We start from the raw sequence: 23,795 nt of genomic DNA on the forward strand, positions 1-23,795 counted from the left end.
TTCTCTCTCTATCTCTCTTTCTCTCTTTTACTTTTTCTCCTTTTACGAAGGTTATTGGAAAACTCCGCACGCACGTAGCAAACGATTCACCTGCTCATTCCCGTCGCACTGTAAAACGTGACGAAAAGTTTCATGAAAGATCGACTATGAAGGATATAACTTCGAATATCTTGTCGTAATAATAGAGATTTCGATAAATGTTAAGATTACTTTTCACGCTTATCTATTATACATATATTTTTTCTGTAATACTTACAAATGGATACGTAAATTGGAATATGAAATTTTAAGAATGCTCCCGAATTTGTAGATAATTTTATCGATTAATTTAACATTTTTTCATACGACGATATCTTTCATATCGTTCAATAATTATCATTTATCTTTCGAATAACTCAAGATATCTGAGATAACATCTCAATTATATGATATACATAGATAAATCTAGGAATAATACTTGATCGAAAAGTAGTACTTAAATGCAACAAAGTACTACGTCGAGTGGATTTGAAATTATATTAGGAGTTTGAAGTAATTTATGATAGCAAAAAAAAAAAAAAAAAAAGAAAAAAAAAAGAAAAAGAAAAATTATTTCTAACAATAAATTCTAGTCGAACGTATGAGATTTTTTCTTTTTCTTTTTTTTTTTTTTTTCGTTGTCTCTCTTCGGCTAGAATCGCCCAGCATCTTTTTGAGATCCAAGTTACAGACAGGTGCACGCACCTTCACCCGCGGATATTATTTCTGTCAACCGTCCCGTGTTTATCCGCATACATATTTGACGATCTCCCTCCTCCTCCTCCTCCCCCCCTTCCCCTCCCTCCATCCCTTCTCTAATTCACTGTCTCGTTCTCTTGGTCAGGTACACGACGTGCGGATCGCGGTAGTCGACCAGCGAGAGTGTTGCTCGAAGAAGCGATCTTTGTCGCGTGAAATAACATTTAGGCCGGATCCAAATACCATGGCTTGTTAAACTATTCGACTCTCTTTCGCGTTAAGATTACTTTCCTAACTGCATAGAGCCTAGGATCGCTGACTGTGCCTATACATTCGGTTGGAAGTAGTCTCAGCCGTTGTAAACTTTGTTAACTTTCGTCTCGAGACACGACCACTCGTCCATTACTCTCTTATTAAAGGTCCATCATCGATGCTTGAGTACACCTATGCTACTTGATAACTGAAAACTCCAAAACTGCGATCCTAACGTATGAACGAATAAACTAAGAGAAATATTTATTTTCTTTTTTTTTATTTGATAATATTTACGAATATATATATATATATGTATGTTTGTATGTATGTATGTATGTATGTATGTATGTATGTATGTATGTATGTATGTATGTATGTATGTATGTATGTATGTATGTCTATAGTAACAAATAATAAATATAATTAACATTAAGGTAGAAAACAATACGGTAGACGCGAATGAATAAACTTGTATCTACGACATATGTATTTAATATATAGTTGGTAGTATCACAATATTTGATATTTGATGCAGCTTCATATAAGTAAGTATATGAAGGTTGAATAGTTTACATAAAACGTATTACTAGAATCGAAAATCGTTTCTATGTCGAAGGTATGTTAAACGTGTTATCTATACACAATAATTCTTTAATATTGAATGTATTGTCTATACATAATCAGTCTATAATTGTTACTTGACCGGTGTAATGTTTCATCCATTAATTCCAATTGTAAGATTAAAATTAATCCGATAAAACGATTTGCAAGAAATTTACTAATATAAATTCGATAACTTGACTGTATACATAAATACTTTTATTTTCACCTAAAATGACGAAAAAAAACGAACATTTATTCTAAACGACAATATTTATCTCTTTCTTTTTTCTTCTGGCCTCTCTACTTAAATACATGTGTATATACATATCTATCATCCATCTATCCTCTCGGCACTCGAACCTCATTTTTTGTTTATGTTTTACTTTATTTTTTTTTTTTTTTTATTCAACGCCTTGTATACCTACTGATGTTTTTAAACGTACCTATAGCGAAGTAGGTATCAGCGTTCGATTAAACGAGGCAGCTTGCACTTGCACGCACACACATGCGCACATGTATGTTCTAATACGCAGAAGCGTCGACAAGTACTTACTTACTTATCGTTAGCCATGCGACTGATGCGACTCGGTCGATATGTGGTCGCAATAAAGGGTGTGGCGTTCGAGGAGCAAAAGCTCTCTCGTTCCAGCTCCTTTATCCTACCATTGGCTGTTGCCAGGTGTGGAGAATGGCGGAGCTCGTTGGCCGGTATCGGCCCTCGTCTCGCTACGATGCCTACGTGCGTTTGTGCGCGCGCAAACACTCCTATTTTCCTACCTACATGTATAATAGAAATGATGAAGTTAAAGTACAAAAGGATTCCTCAATCGATCATTCGATTATTATCTGAATATCATTCGAAAGATAATATCATTCAACTAATATTGTATATTAATAGGAAAAGAAATAATATAATTAATTACCCCTCTAATTTATATTCTTTTATTTTTCATTTCATTAAATCGTGACAATCATGCTTATTTATTGAAATAATCTTTATATGTTAATGTAAAATTTATTATAAAATTGTTTTCAAGTTCAAAGTTAAAAGAAGTACATTAAATGGTTGGTGCAATAACTTAAATTAAAATAAGAAAAAATATTAACTCTCCGTTCACATAGATTGTCGTCCATCTAAAATGTATTTTATACATTTCTAAATCGTGCAATTAAAGTTTTCAAATGAATTCGAATAATGTGTCTATATCTGTAGCTATTTTGTATAACTATAATTCTATATAGATCGTGTGAGAATGATATAAATAAGATATTGAAACAGTATCTACAATATATATTTATAATTAAATCACTGTCTTATACTTTTGAATTTCAAGAATGGAATTTTGTTTGAAATCGATCAATGCGTAAAATTCATGCCACAACGACAAGAGACAACACAACGATTACGTTCCTCCTGAATGAGGCTTAAACCGACATCGGCTTAATGGATACACGTGTTGGAAGTATTTTAGATCGGCGGCTTCTCGTACGAGAGAGCAGTGCCACATCAAGCCGGTGATGTTCTCGGAAGATTGATGAGCCGTGTTTACCGCTAACTAACTTGCGTGCCTGATGAACGTCGAAATAACGACGTTCATCGTAGCCGTAAGGGCGATGTATCGCGTCTTCTCTAGAACCGAGAAAAACGACTAGGACGATGGATACGACGTGCCGACAAATTGTCCGAATTCCAGAACACTTTGTGGGATCGGTAAATACTCGAAGGATGAGTCCACAAAAGTAAATAAGTGAGTGAGTATGTAGATGGCTAATATTCCTTTTTTCCGTTTGATCGTCGTGATTTGATTAAAGCATGAAACATGAAAATGACTATGAACGTCGATAAATTTATCAAGTTGTGAAAGTGATGTAAAGAAGAAAACGAAGAAAAAAAGAAGAAAAAGAAAAAGAGAAAAAAAGGTAAATGAATAAAAAAGGAAGGGAAGATGAAAAAGAAAAAAAGAAATTTGTTAGAATAGATGGCCAGGGATACATAGATCTACTTTCTCCGGAGGTGGCAACGAGTCTTCGTCCCGGATTAGTCTTGCGTCAAGCCACAAAACCAGCCTCTTCTTGGGCTTCGCCGTACGATGAAGAAACGGAGGTTATTCCTGGTTGAACAAACACTGGAATGGGTCGCGTGCGCCTCCCACATATTTATAGATTTTATCTCTCTTTGACTTGGCTGTGCGGCGTAGGCGTACGGCTACTGGCCCGTGTGCGGTACGGAGAAGGGAAAGAGAGAATGAGAGAAGAAAAAGAAAGAAAAAGAAAGAGAGAGAGAAAGGTGACAGAGGAAGATAAATCGTTGAAGAATCGCGTCAGAATCGCGATAGGAATTATATCGACAAATGTGAATGTTAAGATATTGATATCAAAATCAATATCGCGTCCCATAAATACTGATATCTTTAAAATTAATAAATATCGATTAATGAATTAAAATCTGTTCAATAAACATTTTCAATAATACGTTCTTATATGTAAGACAATGAACAAAGACAATGAACAAAGACTTTTATAAAGGAATATCCTTTATATTGAATTACTTTATACTAAAACTATATTGTAATTTGTTTACTTTCTAATTAAAAGGTTAAAGGAAGATTGACAAAATCGACAGAAAGTATCAATATCAATATAACTAGGGAGCGAGTATGCAAATTCTGAAAAGTCCCTCGTGAAAAGGGAAAGAGATGAAGGAGGGGTGAGAAAAGGGCGGGAGGGTATCGAAGAGACGGGAGACAAAAAGAAAGAAAGAGAAATAGAGAGAGAGAGAGAGAGAGAGAGAGAGAAAGAGAGAGAGAGAGCTTAAGCATTCGTCGGAGTGCAGCAACAATGGCAGCATCCCCATCTGTAGAAACGTCACCGAGCGAGAATCGGCCAATTGTTCGATCGTCTCGCACTGTTATTTTTATAATTCACCGCCTCAGCATCACCCCACTTCTCTTTCGCTCTTGTGACTATAGTGTTGTTTTTATTGGCTACATTTAGGGAAGCAAAGAGAGTATAAGCGGAAAAGAGCGAACGGATGGACGGACGGACGAACGAACGAACGAACGAACGAGAGGAAGAAAGAGAAGTGAAGGGAGAAAGAAAGAGAGAAAAAGACAGATAGAAATGGATAGAAGAGGAGAGAGAGATACGAAAAGTGCCGGTGGGAATGGCGTGTTGTTTCATCTCTCCTGCCACTACCGACCGTCTATTCTATCGTAGTGGTCTAGAATCTAACTAAGCCGTTGGCTAGGATAGGTCAGATCGAAGAGAGAGAGAGAAATAGAAAGAGAGAGAGAGAGAGAGAGAGAGAGCGAGAGAGAGAGAGAAGAGTAAAGAGGAAAGATGTGAACGGTGAAAAGGTAGCAAAGAGAGAGAGAAAAAGAAAAAGAGAAAGAGAGAAAGAAATAGAGAGATGGGGGTTGACAATACCACAGTCACCCAATGTTATTCCAACACGAATTCCCTCTTGGTTCTCTTCCTCTCGTTTCCTTTCTCTTTCTCTCTCTCTCTCTCCCTCTCCCTCTCCCTCTTTCTTTCTCTATGTGTATGTGTGCGCTCGCGCTGGAAAAAGAGAGAAAGAGAGAGAAAGATACGTCACTTTCTCTCATCCTCAACGTGCCACTTTTCTCCCTATGCGAGATCTTCGAGGATCCGTGCATTTCGTCGCCTGCAAAAGAAAACATCCCAGTCTTTCATCGCAATTATTACTTTTCCGGATTTTTCATAACCAAAAAAAAGAAAAAGGAGACATAGAGAAAAAGAAAGAGAGAAAGAGAGAGGGTGGGACTGTTATCGTTGCATTGTAGTCGGCGAATGACAGATCCCACGAGAGTAGGGCTATTATGACAGTGGATCTAAGTGGTACATACATACATTGAAGACACCTTCGCTTTTAAGGCTGTTCATTCTTTCCGTGGAACGTGAATATGAGAGCAAAGTAAAAATAATTCCTAGATATATCTATAGATCTATTTATCAAAAGGATAACGTTCTTCAATGAACAGCATACAACTCGCGGAAGCATACAACAATGAACAGCATACAACTCGCGGAAGAATCTATGCATTCTAGAAAAATCTGCGATATCCATTATATCCCAAATTTGATTTTGTTTTGTCTGATAACAAATTGTCTGATAACACATATAATAATAAGAGATTATAAAAACATTAAGAATAAAGATATAACAATATCTATCATAAATATTGTCAATTAAGTTTTATATTATAAGATAAACATTTGCTGTGAGAAAAAGTTCTTTTACGTTTCTTATTTATCATAAATCGTAAACAGTGGTAGAATAGTGAAATCAAAAAATAAATATACAGATTTATGCATATCATCTTTCAATTACAATACGTTATTATGACATATACGTAATGTTTACAGTATACAATCCTATTGTCACATAGTGTTAATACATTGTTTACCTAGTTAACTTTATATACATCGATATGTCGATCCAATACTTTTCAGAGCTATTTCAAAAATAATAGTATAAAATAACTCGTACATTTGTTATATACATACACATTTTTTTACTTTTTATTTTTTTTTTTTTTTTTTAATATTATTAAATAAATATATACATATACGTATATATATATATATATGTGTATATATATATATATATATATATATATATTCACTTAATTCTAAAAATCGTTATTATTTATAATTGACTGGATATTAATTCACCTAATGTTTACTATATTTATGTTTTATTTTTTTTTAGAAAAGTCTTACGGTCACGACACGATAAATCAAAGTTCAACGAGCATATTTAATATAAAGTTCGTAAATAAATTAAATGAATTTTAATGCTTTAACAATCGACGTATTAAATTAAAATATATAGGTATATCTATTCACATTGCTTTCTAACCATGGAAGAGATCTGAGCTTATTGCTTTAATCAAATGTATTAAAAATTTTTAACTATTATGCAAGTAGAGAGACAGATATGTACCAACGCGAGAAAGAATGAATCTCTACGTACATACATAAATTCCTATGTTGGAATGACGTAGCGAAGAGATGAATGGAAACGTCGAGACGAAGAGACGACGAAAACGGTCGGAGTAGGGCAATATATGAATGAAATGGCGTATACGTAACGATACGCAGCCACCGTCCTGTGTTGCGTTGTTTTGCTTATTTTGCCAAACCTAACACAACATCGCTTGTTGTTTAACAAAATAATTGATTTTGTCGCCTCATATTCTCATACCGTACGTATGTATTTACATGTATATGTGTGTATGTATTTATATGTATGTGTGTGTGTGTGTGTGTGAGTGGATGGGTGGGTGGATGGGTGGGTGGATGGGTGGGTGGGTAAATTTGTGTATACGTATATGTATATGTATATATGTAGAACTAAAGCGTTATGAGATATATTGGACTACGATGTTATGAGCTTCGACGTGCTTTCGATGAGTAGAAGACACCATTACTCGACAATTATAACTACACGACTACTCGCGTGACAAATTCTAATTTCAATTCGCTTCGAAATTTCATACCTAGGACAAGCAATAGTAAAAACATTGTTCGATCATTGTTTTTCTTTATTAAAATCGATATTGCCTGATTAGTGCCATTCGTATTTCTTAATGCGAATTTAACAATAAACATAAAATATTATCGTCAAATAATCATATTGTAAATACATAAGTACATAAGTAAGTTATATATATACGTCCATAGTTAATCGCAAATAAAGTTATTCATTTGGAATATAGTTGTATTTGGATTGTTAACAAACGAAGAAAAAATTTCTAGGAAGAATTTTTTTTTTTTGTTCTTTTTTTGATAGGAACGTAATGTTGAAGGAAGTTTCATGGTATCATGAGTCGTGTACTTGAAAAAGTATGAACGAATGAGCAAAGCAGCGATCCATTAGGTAGGAAGCCCCGACTGACACGCCCCGACGCTATCAAAACACGCCTTAAAACTTATATTCCAGCGGGACGCACTTGTAGTAGTGGGAAAGCTACGTACATGAGATAAAATAACAGAGTGTAGTTAACAGGCTCGGGTAAAAATATTCCCGTTAGCTTACTCCACGTACGTTGTACATCTCCCTTCCACCTTTCTGTTTCTCTTCTCTCTTTTCCTCTTATCGCAGTCCACTCTCTCTCTCTCTCTCTCTCTCTCTCTCTCTCTCTCCCTCCCTCTCTCTCTCTCTCTCTCTCTTTTTTCTTTTCCTTTTTTTTTGCTTTTTTTTTTTTTTTTTTGATATAATGCACATATAACAATCTATATCACTAGCAATATCATAATTGCTGAAAGTGAGCGTTCATATTATTGATTATTGTTATTATTATGTTTGTTATTATATTTTAATTATTGGTATTATTATTGTTATTGTAGTTGTTATTGATCTTCTTCTTCTTCTTCTTCTTCTTCTTCTTCTTCTAATTATTATTATAATTATTATTATTATTATTATTGCTATTGTTGTTGTTGTTGTTATTGTTGTTGTTAATTTGTCCAATTTTAATCAGTACAGTCTTAATTATTTGTTTATATTTAGCAAGGAGCTATTTATTGTAGCATTTTAATTTTGTTAGATATCTTTGTTATCGACGGATAAAATAATGAACACAGCGCGCTCTAGGAATGGTAAAACAACAAATTGATAGTATCGTCGGAAGAAACTTACGAAAATAATTTATTCGAGTTTAATTTATTTTATCGAGATTTAATTGTTTTTTATTCAATGTTTAAAATGCTTCAAAATGCAGACATGCAATCGAAATTTATGTTAAATCTAATGATAATTCCATAAAAGAACTATAAATATTAAATAAATTATTAAACATTTTTATGCGAATAAACTTACCGAACTACTTGTTTGATAACAAAACAATATTATCCGATGTAAAATAATTACCGGCGTAGAAAAAAAATATGAAATAATATGACGACAATGACATAAGAACGATTTAATATAGAAATAAACGTCGAAAATCAAAATTTTTTCAAAAGAGATTATTTTAACTTTTAAGTTAATTAAAAAAATGCTTTTGAATTTTTAAATAAAACAATTTTATATTTATAGTTTTCTCGAAATTTCTACGAGAATTATCAAACATTTTTTTCGTATAGATACATTTTAAGCCATTATAAATATTATTCTAACATTTGAATAAAAATGGAAGTCGACCGTTTTCGATAGAGTGATCATTACTTTAATTGTTACTTATGTGTATAAGTATATGTATTAAGAACACTTGTTTACATGTTATCTCATCAATCGTTATGTATAATTTTTAAATAAATCTCGTAAATCCAATTAATAAATGTCAATTCTTTTATTTTATGTGTAATTGTTAGACATAAAATCTGTATTCTTTAATAGACAAAAATTACGATATATAAACACGATATATAAAATTATAATTACGTATATATTCCGTACAGTCACATGTGATGTCACGTCTACAAAGTTACCGAGTTACCGAGTATTCTTACGCATTGTGCACTATTGCTTTCATCAACCGATGCACATGACAGTTAAATATAAAATAAAGAAAAGATGCAAAATTTAAGAAAATGTTCGAATCGACATTATTTTATACCATACAAAATAATAAATTTGTCATCGAGACATGATATTGTCTTTAAACATGGAATTAATACAATTTTTAACCTCAGATATATAAATGCTAATGGGAATATTAAATTGAGAAGATTACCAGTTTTAGAAAGACATCATGTAAGTATTATTATAATTTTCTATTAAACAATAAAATAATATAAATAATGAAAGTAACTTTGATTTTAGATAGTAAATAAAGCGCATAAAAAATGTGGCATAATAAAATCGACACTGTTAGATTATTCTAATAATCAATGTAAATTATTAAGCTATAGAAATTTTAGTACAAGTTCTTCACATAATAAAGAAGAGGATAATAACAAATCGTCAAAAAATAATGACTCGGATCCTGTAAAATACATAATACTGAGTATTTTGAAAATCGGTACAGTACTAGGATTTTTATATTTTATTGGAAAACATTTTCTATTGATTCCCAAAGAAGTTAGTATTAAATACTTTACTAATAAATACTTTACTAAACATAGTTTATTTAAAATATATATTTCTTGTTTTTATATCGCTTAAAAAATAGATAACACTAATCATTATAAAAATATAAATAGTCCACAGCAAATGTTTCTTGGCAAGAATTTGTACAAGAAATGTTAGCAAAAGGGGAAGTGGAGGAGCTTATAGTATACCCATCAACTAATGTGGTAAAAATAAATCTTTATCCAGAAGCAATTATTAAAGGACAAAAATTACTCTTCCGTACATATACTATGCATATTCCAAATATTGATCAAATAGAAGAAAAATTAAGGAAAGAGGAGAGAAAGCTGGGTATAAAAAAAGGTAAGATATATAAATTCATACCTAATTTATCAATAATGATTTCAATTATGCGTACATACTTAATATTATAATTTACTGAGTGAATATTGATTTTACATATGTTTTTAAGAAAATGAAATATCAGTGATTTATAATCGAAATTCAGAACGCATAATGCAAATACTGAGATTCATGAGTCTTATTCTATTTCTATATGCGTTATTCAGTAAAACGTCTGTTATTACTAATTTTAAACCATTTATGAGTAAATTGAAAAGTGCAAATTTTACATTGGTCGAACCATCAATGAAACATGGCAAAGGTGTACGCTTTGAGGACGTTGCAGGTCTAAAGGAAGCTAAAATAGAAGTTATGGAATTTGTTGACTATTTAAAACAACCTGAACGATATCAAACTCTTGGAGCTAAAGTACCTAAAGGTAAATATTTATTTAAAATGTTACTTATAATATATATATATATATATATATATATATATATGTATGTACATGCAACGTAATAAGAAGAAATGAATACATTTGTAAATCAAAACTTTCACTGATCCAAATTATTTTCAGGTGCTTTATTGTTAGGACCACCAGGCTGTGGTAAAACACTATTAGCAAAAGCAGTTGCAACAGAGGCAAATGTACCATTTTTATCTATGAATGGATCTGAATTTATCGAAGTACTTGGTGGATTAGGTGCTGCGCGTGTCAGAGATTTATTTAAAGAAGGAAAAAAAAGGTATAACTTATTATAATAAATGTCATATATAAGATCATATTTGTGAATACTACACAAAACAGTACACTATCATTTGCTAACATTTTATATAGGTTTCATAATATAATTTATTCATATTTTCATTATAATAATATTCTCGAATATTTTTACAGAGCACCTAGTATCATATATATTGATGAAATCGATGCAATTGGTAGAAAACGTTCAGAATCTTCAGTTCATTCTGCTAATGATGAATCTGAACGTACTCTAAATCAGCTTTTAGTAGAAATGGATGGAATGATATCGAAAGAGAATATCATTGTTTTAGCCTCCACCAATAGAGCAGAAGTATTAGATAAAGCACTTCTTAGACCTGGCAGATTTGATAGGCACATTTTAATAGATTTACCCACATTGGAAGAAAGAAAACAAATCTTCGAATATCATTTAAAAAAGATTGCTTTGCAAGAAGATGCTTCTAAATATTCTCATTATTTATCCTACCTAACACCTGGATTTACTGGTATGGTATATGTTTTTATAATTCATTCTTACATATTTAATATATAGGAATACATTTTTTAATAATCATTTATCTATTAAATTTTGTAATAATGTCTATGCACATAATAAACTGACAGGTGCTGATATTGCAAATGTATCTAATGAAGCTGCATTACATGCTGCGAGACACAAAAAAAAGATAGTTGAAGGTTCTGACCTTATGTACGCAATAGATAGGACAATAGGCGGTACAAAAAAAATAACTAGTACAGTAACACCATCCATGAAACGTGTTATTGCTTATCATGAAGCTGGACATGCATTAGTAGGATGGTTATTAAAATATACCGATGCTCTTCTTAAAGTGACTATTGTACCTAGAACTAATTTAAGTTTAGGTTTTGCTCAATACACCGAAAGTGATCACAAACTTCAAAGTAAAGAAGAACTCCATGAAAAAATGTGTATGATGTTAGGTGGTCGTGCAGCAGAAAATTTAATTTTTAATCAAATAACAACTGGAGCTCAAAATGATCTAGAAAAAGTAACAAAACTTGCATATCTTCAAATACAGCAGTATGGAATGTGTCCTACTTTGGGTTTACTGTCCTTTGATGAAGAATCGACTAGTCAAGTATATATGTATACATATATATATTCAGCTCCAAACACATCTTTCAAAATAATTAATTTTAAATTCTATTTCTATAATATTCTTATCCTTTATTTATCTCTTACAGAGAACTAAGAAACCATATAGTAAACAATTAGGAAATCTAATGGATGCTGAAGCGCGACGATTAATAGCAGAAGCATATGAAAAAGCACAACAAATAATAGTTGATAATAGAGACAAATTGGAGAAAGTAAGGCTTTCATAAGTTTCTTCTTGTTAATGCAATTTATGATATATAATAAAATAATCTATTATATGATTATTCAGATAGCTGAAGCTTTGATAGAAAAGGAAACATTAAATTATGATGATGTAGAAAAGTTAATTGGCCCACCACCGTATGAGAAAAAAAATCTTGTTGAACTAGCTGAATTTGTCATATCTAATCAAATCGACGAATCAAATACTGTAAATCCAACATCAACATAATATAAATTGTAACATTGTTATAAATACTCATGTATTGTGTTAAAAACAATAAAATATACGTTTAGTAAATTATAATAAAATTAATAAATAATTAATACGGTTTTTCATTAAAATAATGTAAGGAAATAGTCAACATTTGTATCAGTATTTCTTGTCTTCATTACAAAGTAAAAAGAATAATTATATTTCTATAAATGATGATTACATTGTTGTAATTATTATCAGTATTGTAAACATGTTTCACATAACATAAATTTAAATTTACAATTTTAACAGATTCAAAAACTTAAAAAATTATTAGGGTACAATAACTCTATGAACAATATAAAGTACATTCCAAATTTTTTATCGCACTTTAATTTTTTTTTAATCGATGAAAAATATAAATACACGTTGAATTTGTACAATACATGTACAATACACTATATATTATTTCAGTAACTAAAATATATTTTGTGTTATAAATCAAAATCACATTACCTTGTACTTCAATAAATTTACATTATCTAATAACAAATTAGAAGAAAGTATTGTTTAACATACAAAGACACAAGAATGCGCATATAAAATTTCTTATATGCCCTATTTAGTTATTTTGTTACATAAGAGTAAAAAAAGTGTTTATGAGTAATTACATTATATATGTAACTACAATATTTCTCTTAATAAAGCATTTCTTTATCTTATGTCGTATTCAAGACCCCAGTATGACCTATTGTAAAGATACTTATTGCACCAATTTATAACATGTAAATTGTGGAGAATAATAGAATAAGTAACGATTACTATTAAACAGTAGTCATTAGAATTTTTCAAATAATATCCTTCAAATATATTACAAATTCTTCAATAACACAGAAGTACAACATATATTTGCATATCAGTTATAATATTATAATCTATTCAACATTTCATATTTTCAATTCTTACACTATTGCAGTAACTGATTAATCAGTAATGACAAAACTGGGGTCTTTAAAGACAAAGGTGCAATTATACATAATAAAAAAAAATGGAAGTAAAACATTCATTCATATTAAAACGATTTATAAACGCGAGGAAGAACGGTAACGGTATATTTCTATGTGACAGTATTGTTCTCTTTTTTTTTTTTTTTTTTTTTTTCACATATAAACAATATACTTGAATCAGGGTACCAGTGACAGTTAAGCGTCTATACAATCGGCGCTGTAAATACTAGGAACAATTACTTATCGTTGGCTCGAAGTTGTTAACCGATAAGGACAATTTTGATTTGTGCTTCATATTAGTCCTCAAGCATTCTTCGAGAGTCTATCACATTTAAACATATATGCTATTTATTCCTTAATAATCAAGTCTTGAATAGCGCCGTTAAGAATTTGCTCCAAATGTATTCCATCCCAATATATATTTCCACAGTGTTCACAGACGTAAAATAACAATATTTTTCTCAATATGTTCAATGGAACTTTATTAATTTGTACTCGCATATGATATTTAGTTGTACACGTTTTAACATCTAAAGTACCTGTACTAAGATGCCATGTACGGTTTTGTTTAGTAAAATGATCCTTAAAATAAATTTTATTGACCTCTTCAAGATCTTCGGGGTATTGACTTGCAGACAAAGGCTGATCAAGTTCATTATTGTGAAATTCATGCTTTGTTATATTTATAAAACTAAAAATTAAAAATAATTTTTTTTATTGATAATTCAATAATTTTTAATATGCTAATTTTTAATATTATGAAAATAAATGTATAGCTATTTTTATTAATTTATATATACAAACCTTCTAACAAGTTCATCCATCAAAGCTTTTGGAACTTCAACAAATTCATCAAAATTGCAAAATTGACATCGACTTAATATATCTTTTTGTGTAACAATCACAGAAAAATGACTTAAAACTTCACGCAATTGTTCGTTAGGTGTACTTGAAATAACTTTATAACAATTTTCTAATGGCAGATACTGTGTAAACTGCAAATTATTAATTGAACTATAAATATTATAAATAATTTATATAAAATATTATCAACATAAGATCTTACTCTTTGTGTAAGTAGAATTCTATTTTCATGCACTGCTAATTTAGCAGATTGTTCTCCTCCTTTATCAAATAATACATATAAGCAATCACATCCACACATACGTAATTTGCTTGCTAAACCTCCCAACATTGAATCACATACAGCACGCCAACTGTGCGCTGGTATAGGGCCAGAAGGATTTTGTGGATATAATTGATATTGCTTTTGTTTATTTTCTTGCTTAGTGAAATTTTTACGGTTTGAAGAATTGTGATATGTTTGTAGAACTTTCTTAAATTGTTTTGTATTACTACCATTTTGGAAATTATTTTTCTCGCTAGATAATGTTGATTGCATTTTTGCATTTGACTATTAACAATTTAAACGTATGACTAAACAATTCTCTTATATTGTTAATAATTCTATATTTTGCTAGTTTTATATACCTACTCTATCTAGATATTTTTTTGGAGTTTTTTTGAAATGTCTATGTGGAATGTGTTGTATCTCTGCACAAATATCTTGAAATGGTATATCTGTATGTTCACATTCTTGAGCTAAAGTTGTATATATCTCCAAAAGACAATAAGCATCCAATGCTGCCATTATAAACATTGTTGATATTATAACAAATGTGATTCAAAAAATTAATATAAGAAAATTAATTGAAGAAGGCGTATTACTAACCAGCATATATTATTTGACTTTCCCTTAGTGGTCGTTGTTCCCAATTGGAAAACTGATCTGATTTATTCAATCTTGATCCAAGGCATAATTCAACCAACTTGCTCAAACTTTCACTTGTAAAATTTTGATCGCCTTTATAAGGAAATTGAAAATTGTATCCTTCTACTAGCTTCCTCCATAAAAATAATACGTCTATACAACCCTGTCCATTAACTTTAATATTTGAAATAGCTGGTATATAATCGCGTATCATCAATATGTCGTTGGCTATTCCAAAACCTATAACAAAAACATATTTCATATAAATATTATATTGTATATAATTTCAAATACTAATTTGTTTTCTTATTAATTGTTATAAACATGATCACAGAAAGTAAGAGACATATATAGTTATTACTGGGAAAAGCGTCGTTTCATTATATCTTTTGATGGAAATGTAATTTTTCAATTCTGTTTGATGTTTTGCACGAATCACGACATTTTCCAAGTATTTATGTGTAACCTTTGATTTTGATTATAACAAAAAATTGACTTAACTAAACATAAACAAATGTTATACACATTTTGTGCACCAATGTGGAAAATGTTATCTAATATTTCAGACTGATTGTTTGAACATTTTCAAAATGGCGCTCATTTGAGTATAAATATTTTTATGTTGAAAATTAATGGAATGGCCAAACCAATTTCATTCAAATTTTACATATAATTTTTATGTGGAATGTACAAATTTTTTGATGTTAAAATATGGGTACTCATAGCAATCGACCCAATACATAAAACTGAAATAAGTGAAACGAGTGTAGCTACTATGTAGAGTTTATAGAATGATAACTTTAAAAAAAAAAAGGCGACCCACTACCTCGGCCGTCAATATTGCAATTGAGATTGATGAGGACCGAAGCTATCCGACTAGATATATTACTTTAAAAGTATAATACAAGTAGCATCAATAAACATATACATTATTAATTGTATATGTACACTATGACTATGTTGTTTATCAAGTATAAACAAAACAAGAATTAGTATTCTTACCAAGTTTTAAGATATGTTTATTTTCGAATAATAGTAAGTTGAATTCTGACCAAAGATGTTCATGCTGATTTCCTATAGTAATAACATCTAGTATATATACATTTGTCTCTGTTGCTATTTGTATTAGAGCCAATTGGGTCTTTTTAGTACCTAAAAAAATATTTCTTTAAAAATAATTTTAAATAGATTTATATGTTTCTGTATATCTTGAAACAAAAAGTGCATTTATATACCAAAAGTTGGTTTCCACTCAGAATCAATACCAACAATTTGAATTCCTCTTAAACCATTATCAAGAAATTCTTCAAACAATCTTGGACTATCTATAAGTTTAATGGTATCTCTAGGTAATTTTAAAGTATGATAACATATTGAACTATCTTCGTGATTCCAATTTTCCTCTTTGCTAGTAGAAGCGCCCACATTTATTTCTAAATATTAAAATGTAATATGTTACAGGCACAGATGTAACAATTAATTAATTAATTAATTACATAATAACATTAAAACTTCAAATATTTTACCATCAGAATATTGTTCTGCTTGAAAAGAGATTGCCCATGGCCATTGTTCTTTAGGAATATTAAATGTTTTAGCCCAATATAAGCCTTCTTTTGTCTCACCTACCATAGATAATGATTTGACAGTTTCTAACTGTAATTGTGTGTCATGTCCTACAGCTTCCCTTATCATTTCTCTCCAACTTTCAGTATCTACATATTAAACATATATGCGCATAAAATATATGTTATACATAACTCCGGTGAGTTATTTAGAAGTTACTAGTTAGTTACAAATAAACTAAATAATAAAAGATACTACAGATATTAACTTACTTAAACTTCCGTCACCATATCGCTTATGAATAAGAAATTGTAATGCACCTTCATTCCGTCTTCGATTTAAGTTTGGACACAATTCTGGTGGAAGATTATATAGCTTAGCAAAACGCGCTATTAATTTTGTCATTGGTCGTATTTGTATTGTTCCAATTTTTACATCTGGTATATTATTTGTTCTACAATTATTTATACATTAAATACCAAATCATGTATAGATTAATATGTATAGCAGCAATAATAGACAACCAGTCAATTTCATGCCAGTAAAAGATTCCCTTTCTGTTAATTCTATTAAAAAAAAAAAAAAAAAAAAAAAAAAAAAAAAAAAAAAAAAAAAAAAAAAACTAGAAATGTTCATATATTTTTGAAATGTAACAATCGATCTAGAAATATATTTAGTGGCACAATCTATAAAACTTAGCTGTAAGCTAACTATGAGCTACATGTGATTCTCAATTCACATAAATATTGCTTTTTCAATATGCATGACTTTAACTAAAATTACAAATTGAGAGCCATGCCTTTCTGAGCATGCGAAAACGATCGCTTACTTGTCCGTAATACTTGTCATGAAATTGATTGGTACACTATTATTAACTACTATACATAAAAGTGATATAAACTTACTCGATATATTGTTCTAATTTATTATCCATATTTTTTCCTAGTGCCACTAAATTATCCAAGTACGTTACCAATATTTTCTGTATATTTGGATATTCAAATAAAAAATCTTCTACGACTGCTAATTTATTTTGTAAGATAAGAGGCAGTAATAATATTTCCGGATCGGTATAACACATTTGCAATCTTAACATAGTTGCATATTGTGCTGCTTCTTTATACCTTTTTTCATTGATTATGTTCTAAAAAGATGGATGATACATTTTATTCATAAATCATTCGTAAAAACCTGAAAAATTTTATTTATAAATCATTTGCGTACCTGAATCATTTGCAAAAACAATTCTTTATGTTCAATAAAACCATATGTAACTGAGACCATTTTAATTAGTTGCATATTTTTTTGACGATTCAGCAATTTAAAAGCTGCTATTTTGAGATCAGGAACCAAACATTCTTTATAGCTATCCTTTCGAGGTACTAACCAATTTGAAAATTCTTCTATAACTACGATTTAATAGATGCATCAACCTTCTTTTAAAATAAAGATACCAGAAGTAGTATAGTTTTAAATATATCCATACATACATATATATATATATATATATATATATATATACATATATAGATATACACATATATACATATATACATATATATACATATATACATATAAATTTCAGTTTTATCAATAAGATAAAAAATATATATAAATTTAAACAAAATTGAAATTCATTAATGTCAGTCGCTGTAGAAATAATAATTATGCTAAACATACAAACCTGTAAAGGCAAGAGATGATCCTATTTTTGCATGTTTAAAATCTATCGTATTTACTAGGATCCTTAAAGTACTTAGATAAGGATTTGGAGCAGTATCAAAATAATCAAATAATGTTTTGGTAATTCCTTCACATTTCTTCCCTAAAAATGTCCACTTTACAGAAAGAAACTAAATATATAATGAACATTTTAATTTATTATGCTTACATAATTTCCACATATCATGCAAAGTATTTAACCATATTTTTGTAGCTTCATCTATATTTGTAAAGAACAATAGATCTTCTTCAATATCTTTTTGATAAAATGCCATGTGATGGCTAGATCCGTTTTCGATGCCTACCATCGCCTGCGCCATGATTCTTATACTGAAATATCGCCTCGTGACATGCGCTACAATTTTTTATTTTACGTTTCTAAAACGAACAAAACCTCGTATTAACAGAACTCAAGTAATTCACTTTAACCTATACCCAATATTGTCTTTATTAAAAGAAGAGTTCTCCCGTGACCTTAATTTATCATTTCCTTGTTTATTGTGTTCAAAAATTACACAAATCATAATCTAGATATTTGATTCTCAAATTACTGGATCGGGATTGGTTGTATTATATTCCCTATTTAAGGAGAAACAAGACCTCAAGTTAACATCTGCGATGACCAAAGCGCCATTTAGTTAGGAAATTCAAAAGGTTCCGTCATTAAATAACAAATATACACCAGAACAATATAAATATATAAGAGCGTTACACGGGAACATCTAACGTTATAATTGATATTAATATTATATTGTGTATTAAATAACAAGTCATATATCATAAAACAATTGGTTATGTGATTGTTCGAATTTCGTTACGATCCCCAATATTTTATTGATATTTTCTTGTAATATTTTAAAGCGTGTATTGAAATTGAACGATATTTTTCAGTTGCTTTCATTATTGCGTATTAAAAATTTTTCTGTGAATCGTTCGCACTTTCCACTAAGTTTGAATAAAATACTAAAATGAGCACGACAGCTGTGATTAACGTTCGTGATTTGTTGGCATTAAAAAATCCCTAGGACGAACACATGAGCATAGCTTCGACCGAAAGTAATTTAACACGAATACGCCCAGGCCCAAACAAAAGAAGTAAAGGACCAGCACTTTCTTGTTTCCTGCGTTTTTATTGTTTCCTGGGTTTTCTTGTTTTCTGCGTTTTCTTGATTCCTGCGTTTTCTTCTTGTCTGGGTTTCCTTGTTTTCTTCTTTTCTTCGTGGATCTTGACCGGAGCGGACGTGTTTCAAGTGCTCTTAGGAATCAAACGTATTTCATTACATTTTTGCTGTATCTTTGTTGTATCATTGATAAATAAACATTTTCTCGTGGAACATTGTATCGTGCATGTTTGCTTTGAACGTGCCTGAGAAAATATTTTGCGATAGGAAATTGGACAAACCACGCGGACGTAGTTACGTTCAAACACGGTAAGGATTTAATAAAATTTTACAAGTTCACGCCTCGTGGGAACGCGGCATAATACTAATGAGATTTGATGATAAAAGACATACATGTAGTAGTACTATACTGCCAGTACTCGTATATTGCCAGTCTCCGTAAGTGAAGAAGGGTCAGCGAGAAAATGAGAGAGAAAAAGTTTCTACGTGTTTTAGCACGTGAATTAGCATCCATGGTGTCTTTTATTGAGAGTATTGTTGCGCATGCGTATACAGTGTGTGTCTATACCGTAATATTTTCGGCATTTTCCCAACTCAATTGGCAATATAGTTCTATTACATATATGAACAAATACAAAGCTCTTCTGTTTTCATCCGTATCGTTTCTCCTTGTCTTCTTTCTACGCTGCAATTATATCACCACCAGTTTGTAATACTCGCATTTGTTTTTATTTCATTCTTTATTTAGTCGAAGCATCACCCTCTGCAAGTTTGTAAGTTTTGTCTGGCAAGTGATTTAAAAAAAAAAAAAAAAAATGTCAAGGAAAGGAATGTTGACAAGAGGTAAGAGGAACAGAGGCAATGCAAAGAATCTGAAGAATTATTGGAAGAGGATGAGAGAAGAGGGTCTTCTTCGTAAAAAGAAAATTGAAAATGTACCCAGTACGTCGGACACACAAACTGTAAATGTACAGAATTCAAGTACGGAATCTGTACAAGTAAATGAAGATATTTATGATTCTTCTCCATTATCTCCTCTGCATACGGAACGCGTATCGAATGTAAATAGAAACGGAAGTTCATTTCAATTGTCAGGCCGTCGAATAGTCGACATTTCATATTTTATGAACAGCATCCTTTCAATTGGAGCACACGTACCTTTTTATTGTACGATCGCAGATATGTATCCTATTTCAGAAGCCCGCAATGGCTTTGTTAGTATCATAAAATTAAAATGCCGTATATGCGGTTTAATTAAACAAGTTAAAACTGATGATACATCAGAAAAAAATGCGAATATCAACGCCGATATGGTATCCGGAGTGATATCTACGAGTGGCGGATATTCGCAATTAAAAAAAATTTGTACCGCGATAAATTTGCCAAGTTTGTCAAATAACACATGGGCAAAATATCGTGGTATTATATTGGAAACTTCTCAAGTAGAAGACAACGATTGCTCGTCTTAATGGACAAGAAGTTGATCGCAGTGGTATTCCTTGTATTATATAAAAAGATATAATATATAAAAAGATATTCTTAATAGACACCGTACTGTTTTTGACCACCGTACGAAGTGTAAAGATAGAGCGAGTATTACTATAATGGTAAAGTGAAACTTGGCGAGATGAAACGCGTATCAATATTTTTCACGATATTGAATTAGGAATGCACATCATGTCCAATTTGATATGGGACTTAGATAATAATGTGGTCAAATTATATAATTAATATGTGGGAAAATTCATTGATGGCAAAAGAGTTTAATTTGTCTTACATGGCTTGTATCAAACTCGATGCTACGTGGTAAAAGTCAATGAAAAATTGTCAAGTAAAGATATGGGCATCTTTACAATATGTGAATAAATAAAATTGAATTTGCGATTCGCGAAAGGAAAATAAAAATCTTTCATAAATAAATTTCAATATAATAATTCAAACTGTTGACTGCGATTATGGACCAAATGCAGCTTGTCTTTAGGCACCGATTTTATGCTCTAAGAACTTGACATATGTTAAAGAACAATTTTTAGATTTGTTGAAAAATTAAGATCCCTTGAAAATCGAACCCGAAATTCCATAGACAAATTATGCCGTTTTAATGAATACAGCAGCATCGGAAACAATTAAATAATTGTTTTCGATGTTTCGAACAATATACAAAAAAAGACAATGTACGTAAAAATTAATAGAATTAATTCGGTACCGTTGCTTTAAGAAAAATAATAATACCAGGTGGAGAATTGAAAAAAAGCCATTGGTAATTAGACGATTTTCCACCGACTACGGGTTCGATGTTTGAGGCAGTGGTCTAATAATCCATTAAAAAAAAAAAAAAAAAAAAAAATCGTTCTTTGCGGCTTCTCTCGACGACACTAATTCATGTTGATATGCTCATTGGAGTCAAATGCCCAATTTCAGTGATGGATACGACCAATAGAACGTAAAAAGATTCATGCATCTCCAAAATAACGTACCAAAATTAAAAAACGCAAAGTCTTTTATAAGTCGGTTTAAAATAGTGATGTTATTGTATTATGGTACCAAAAAAGAATGGTTGTCGATAAAGTCGCGAAAGGAATAACTGTTTTTGGTAAAGAAAAAATTGAAAAAAGGCTTATAGTTTTTTTTTTCATTACGAGTGCTTTCTGCCCAAAATCGCTGATTCTCATAGAGCTCATAATCTTCTGATTCGAGAATCTACGCGTACTTTTAGAAGCACAATGAGCTTATGATTATCAATTATAAGTTTTCAAATAGTGATATGTTAACATTGACTCTACTGTTTTAACGTAGAATGTATGTACATAATGAACATAATATTTAAGTGTGTTTTTATTTATATTATTTACTTTTATTATTTATTTATTATTATTAATATTATTAATATTATTATTATTATTATTATTATTATTATTATTATTATTATTATTAATATTATTAATATTATTAATATTATTAATATTATTATTGTTATTATTATTAGTTTAGTAGTAGTAGTAGTAGTAGCAGTATTAATGATAGTAGTAATATAGAGTGGACTAGTCCTACAGGGGAAACCACTTAAAAAAAAAAAAGCGCCGAGAGTTCTACCTCATAGGTAGTGTGGAAACGAACTCATGTTTTAATTTTTATTAAAATAATATATAATATATAAATATTCATTAATTATTATTTTTGATAAAATAATCAATAAAATCTTGTCTTTTTCATTAGTCATTATATATTAGTTATTATATATTACTTATTATTCTGTATGCATTTGTCGTCAAACAAAATTGTATCGACGCTGTATTTAGTGCGAGGCGCACGTTACCATTAAAGAACATAAATGTGAAAGACTAAAAAATGTGAGTTTATCCTACTAGACTAATATTTTAACTTACATTAACACGATTGTTATGTTACACGTTAGAGGGATATAGACTGATACAGGATATGGACTGATACATTTAACATTTTTGCATACCTGTAAATGAATTATTTTGTTTTATTGAAAATATATTCTATTAATTGCCAAATAAGTGAAATCGATTGCCTTTTTGAAAATGAATATTTAAAAGAAAAGTTATTTCATTTAAAAAATTAATTTTTATTACGCAGAAAATTATGAACTATGATTTATGATTATGAACCATCAATTATTCTCATTAAGTCAGGAATTCGCCAGAAAAGAAAATGTTACGCATTCAAATTTTTTTTATTACAATACGATGTATAACGATAATGATTTTTTTTTTTTTTTTTTTTTTTTAGAAATCTATTAGAATTGCAGTAATACTCTGTTGGATAAAAATGAGTTTTGCTATTAGAATATATATTTACGAATTATTAAATATTTTTAATAAGCAATATTATAAGTAGGGCTCCAATATTTATGAAATTTTTAATTTTTTCACGAACATATCGCAGGACTGTATTCCATAATTATTTAATAATTTTTACTTAAAAATAAACAATAAAATGTTTATATAGAAAGCTCAGAATAATACGTATTTGATACGCGTGAAATAATAATAAGAGTTCGCTGATTTAAACATTATTTTAATGTGAAGTTTAGACAAATAACAATTTTGTCCATTTAGTTTGTACGCGCTTAAAAATCGATCCAATATTTGTTCAAAAGACCCTATGGATATGAAAACTATATAAATACAATGTCCTTTCTTCTTCTTAGTAATTTATAACGTTTTTTTTTTTTTTTCCATATTTATACTGATATTACTTTACCTGTATATATTCGTTATAAACGACGAAATTGTCAAATTTTACTATCATCAGATGGTGCTTCGATCACCACGGATTTCGTTTCTAAATTTTGTTTCTTCTCAACAAATCATCGTTCAATTTTT

General features: G+C 30.0%; 3 protein-coding genes across 9 annotated transcripts; 2 read left to right on the forward strand and 1 right to left on the reverse strand.

Moving 5' to 3' along the window:
- Positions 1–8,789: 8,789 nt before the first annotated feature.
- LOC124956440 (paraplegin) lies at positions 8,790–12,399 on the forward strand. Its single transcript, XM_047512251.1, has 9 exons — positions 8,790–9,295; positions 9,365–9,622; positions 9,745–9,976; positions 10,086–10,394; positions 10,533–10,701; positions 10,854–11,206; positions 11,325–11,821; positions 11,928–12,053; positions 12,131–12,399. The coding sequence occupies exons 1-9, from the start codon at positions 9,116–9,118 to the stop codon at positions 12,290–12,292; spliced, it is 2,286 nt and encodes a 761-aa protein (XP_047368207.1). The 5' UTR covers positions 8,790–9,115; the 3' UTR covers positions 12,293–12,399.
- A 1,211-nt stretch (positions 12,400–13,610) lies between these two features.
- LOC124956439 (exonuclease mut-7 homolog) lies at positions 13,611–19,953 on the reverse strand. Of its 7 annotated transcripts, XM_047512246.1 has the most exons (15): positions 19,837–19,953; positions 18,628–19,577; positions 18,492–18,542; positions 18,285–18,425; positions 17,825–18,009; positions 17,506–17,744; positions 16,873–17,054; positions 16,561–16,749; positions 16,270–16,467; positions 16,037–16,186; positions 14,996–15,274; positions 14,759–14,907; positions 14,330–14,677; positions 14,068–14,258; positions 13,611–13,954 (listed from the first exon to the last, which is right to left on the reverse strand). In XM_047512246.1, exons 3-15 carry the CDS (start codon positions 18,502–18,504, stop codon positions 13,612–13,614), a joined length of 2,607 nt encoding a protein of 868 aa, XP_047368202.1. In that variant the 5' UTR covers positions 18,505–18,542; positions 18,628–19,577; positions 19,837–19,953; the 3' UTR covers position 13,611. The 7 variants fall into 7 exon arrangements, with proteins under 7 accessions (XP_047368202.1, XP_047368199.1, XP_047368200.1 ...); XM_047512243.1 differs by having other exon boundaries at positions 18,492–19,577; XM_047512244.1 differs by lacking the exon at positions 19,837–19,953 and having other exon boundaries at positions 18,492–19,771.
- LOC124956442 lies at positions 19,354–21,926 on the forward strand. Its single transcript, XM_047512253.1, has 2 exons — positions 19,354–19,752; positions 20,192–21,926. Exon 2 carries the CDS (start codon positions 20,259–20,261, stop codon positions 20,910–20,912), a length of 654 nt encoding a protein of 217 aa, XP_047368209.1. The 5' UTR covers positions 19,354–19,752; positions 20,192–20,258; the 3' UTR covers positions 20,913–21,926.
- The last annotated feature ends 1,869 nt before the right edge of the window (positions 21,927–23,795 follow it).

This window comes from Vespa velutina, chromosome 22, assembly GCF_912470025.1.
Source record: "Vespa velutina chromosome 22, iVesVel2.1, whole genome shotgun sequence".
Lineage (NCBI taxonomy): Eukaryota > Metazoa > Arthropoda > Insecta > Hymenoptera > Vespidae > Vespa > Vespa velutina.

What these genes read in the sequence shown, in the direction of transcription:
- LOC124956439 (XM_047512243.1), bottom strand. Translation starts at nt 18,642, where the DNA reads ATGGCGCAGGCGATGGTAGGCATCGAAAACGGATCTAGCCATCACATG. An exon ending in GCATGATATGTGGAAATTAT is followed by an intron (nt 18,426 to 18,491) that starts GTAAGCATAATA and finishes GGACATTTTTAG; the next exon opens with GGAAGAAATGTGAAGGAATT. An exon ending in ATATGGTGACGGAAGTTTAA is followed by an intron (nt 16,750 to 16,872) that starts GTAAGTTAATAT and finishes TTTAATATGTAG; the next exon opens with ATACTGAAAGTTGGAGAGAA.
- LOC124956440 (XM_047512251.1), top strand. Translation starts at nt 9,116, where the DNA reads ATGCAAAATTTAAGAAAATGTTCGAATCGACATTATTTTATACCATAC. An exon ending in TTCTATTGATTCCCAAAGAA is followed by an intron (nt 9,623 to 9,744) that starts GTTAGTATTAAA and finishes AAATATAAATAG; the next exon opens with TCCACAGCAAATGTTTCTTG. An exon ending in AAAGCTGGGTATAAAAAAAG is followed by an intron (nt 9,977 to 10,085) that starts GTAAGATATATA and finishes TATGTTTTTAAG; the next exon opens with AAAATGAAATATCAGTGATT.
- LOC124956442 (XM_047512253.1), top strand. Translation starts at nt 20,259, where the DNA reads ATGTCAAGGAAAGGAATGTTGACAAGAGGTAAGAGGAACAGAGGCAAT.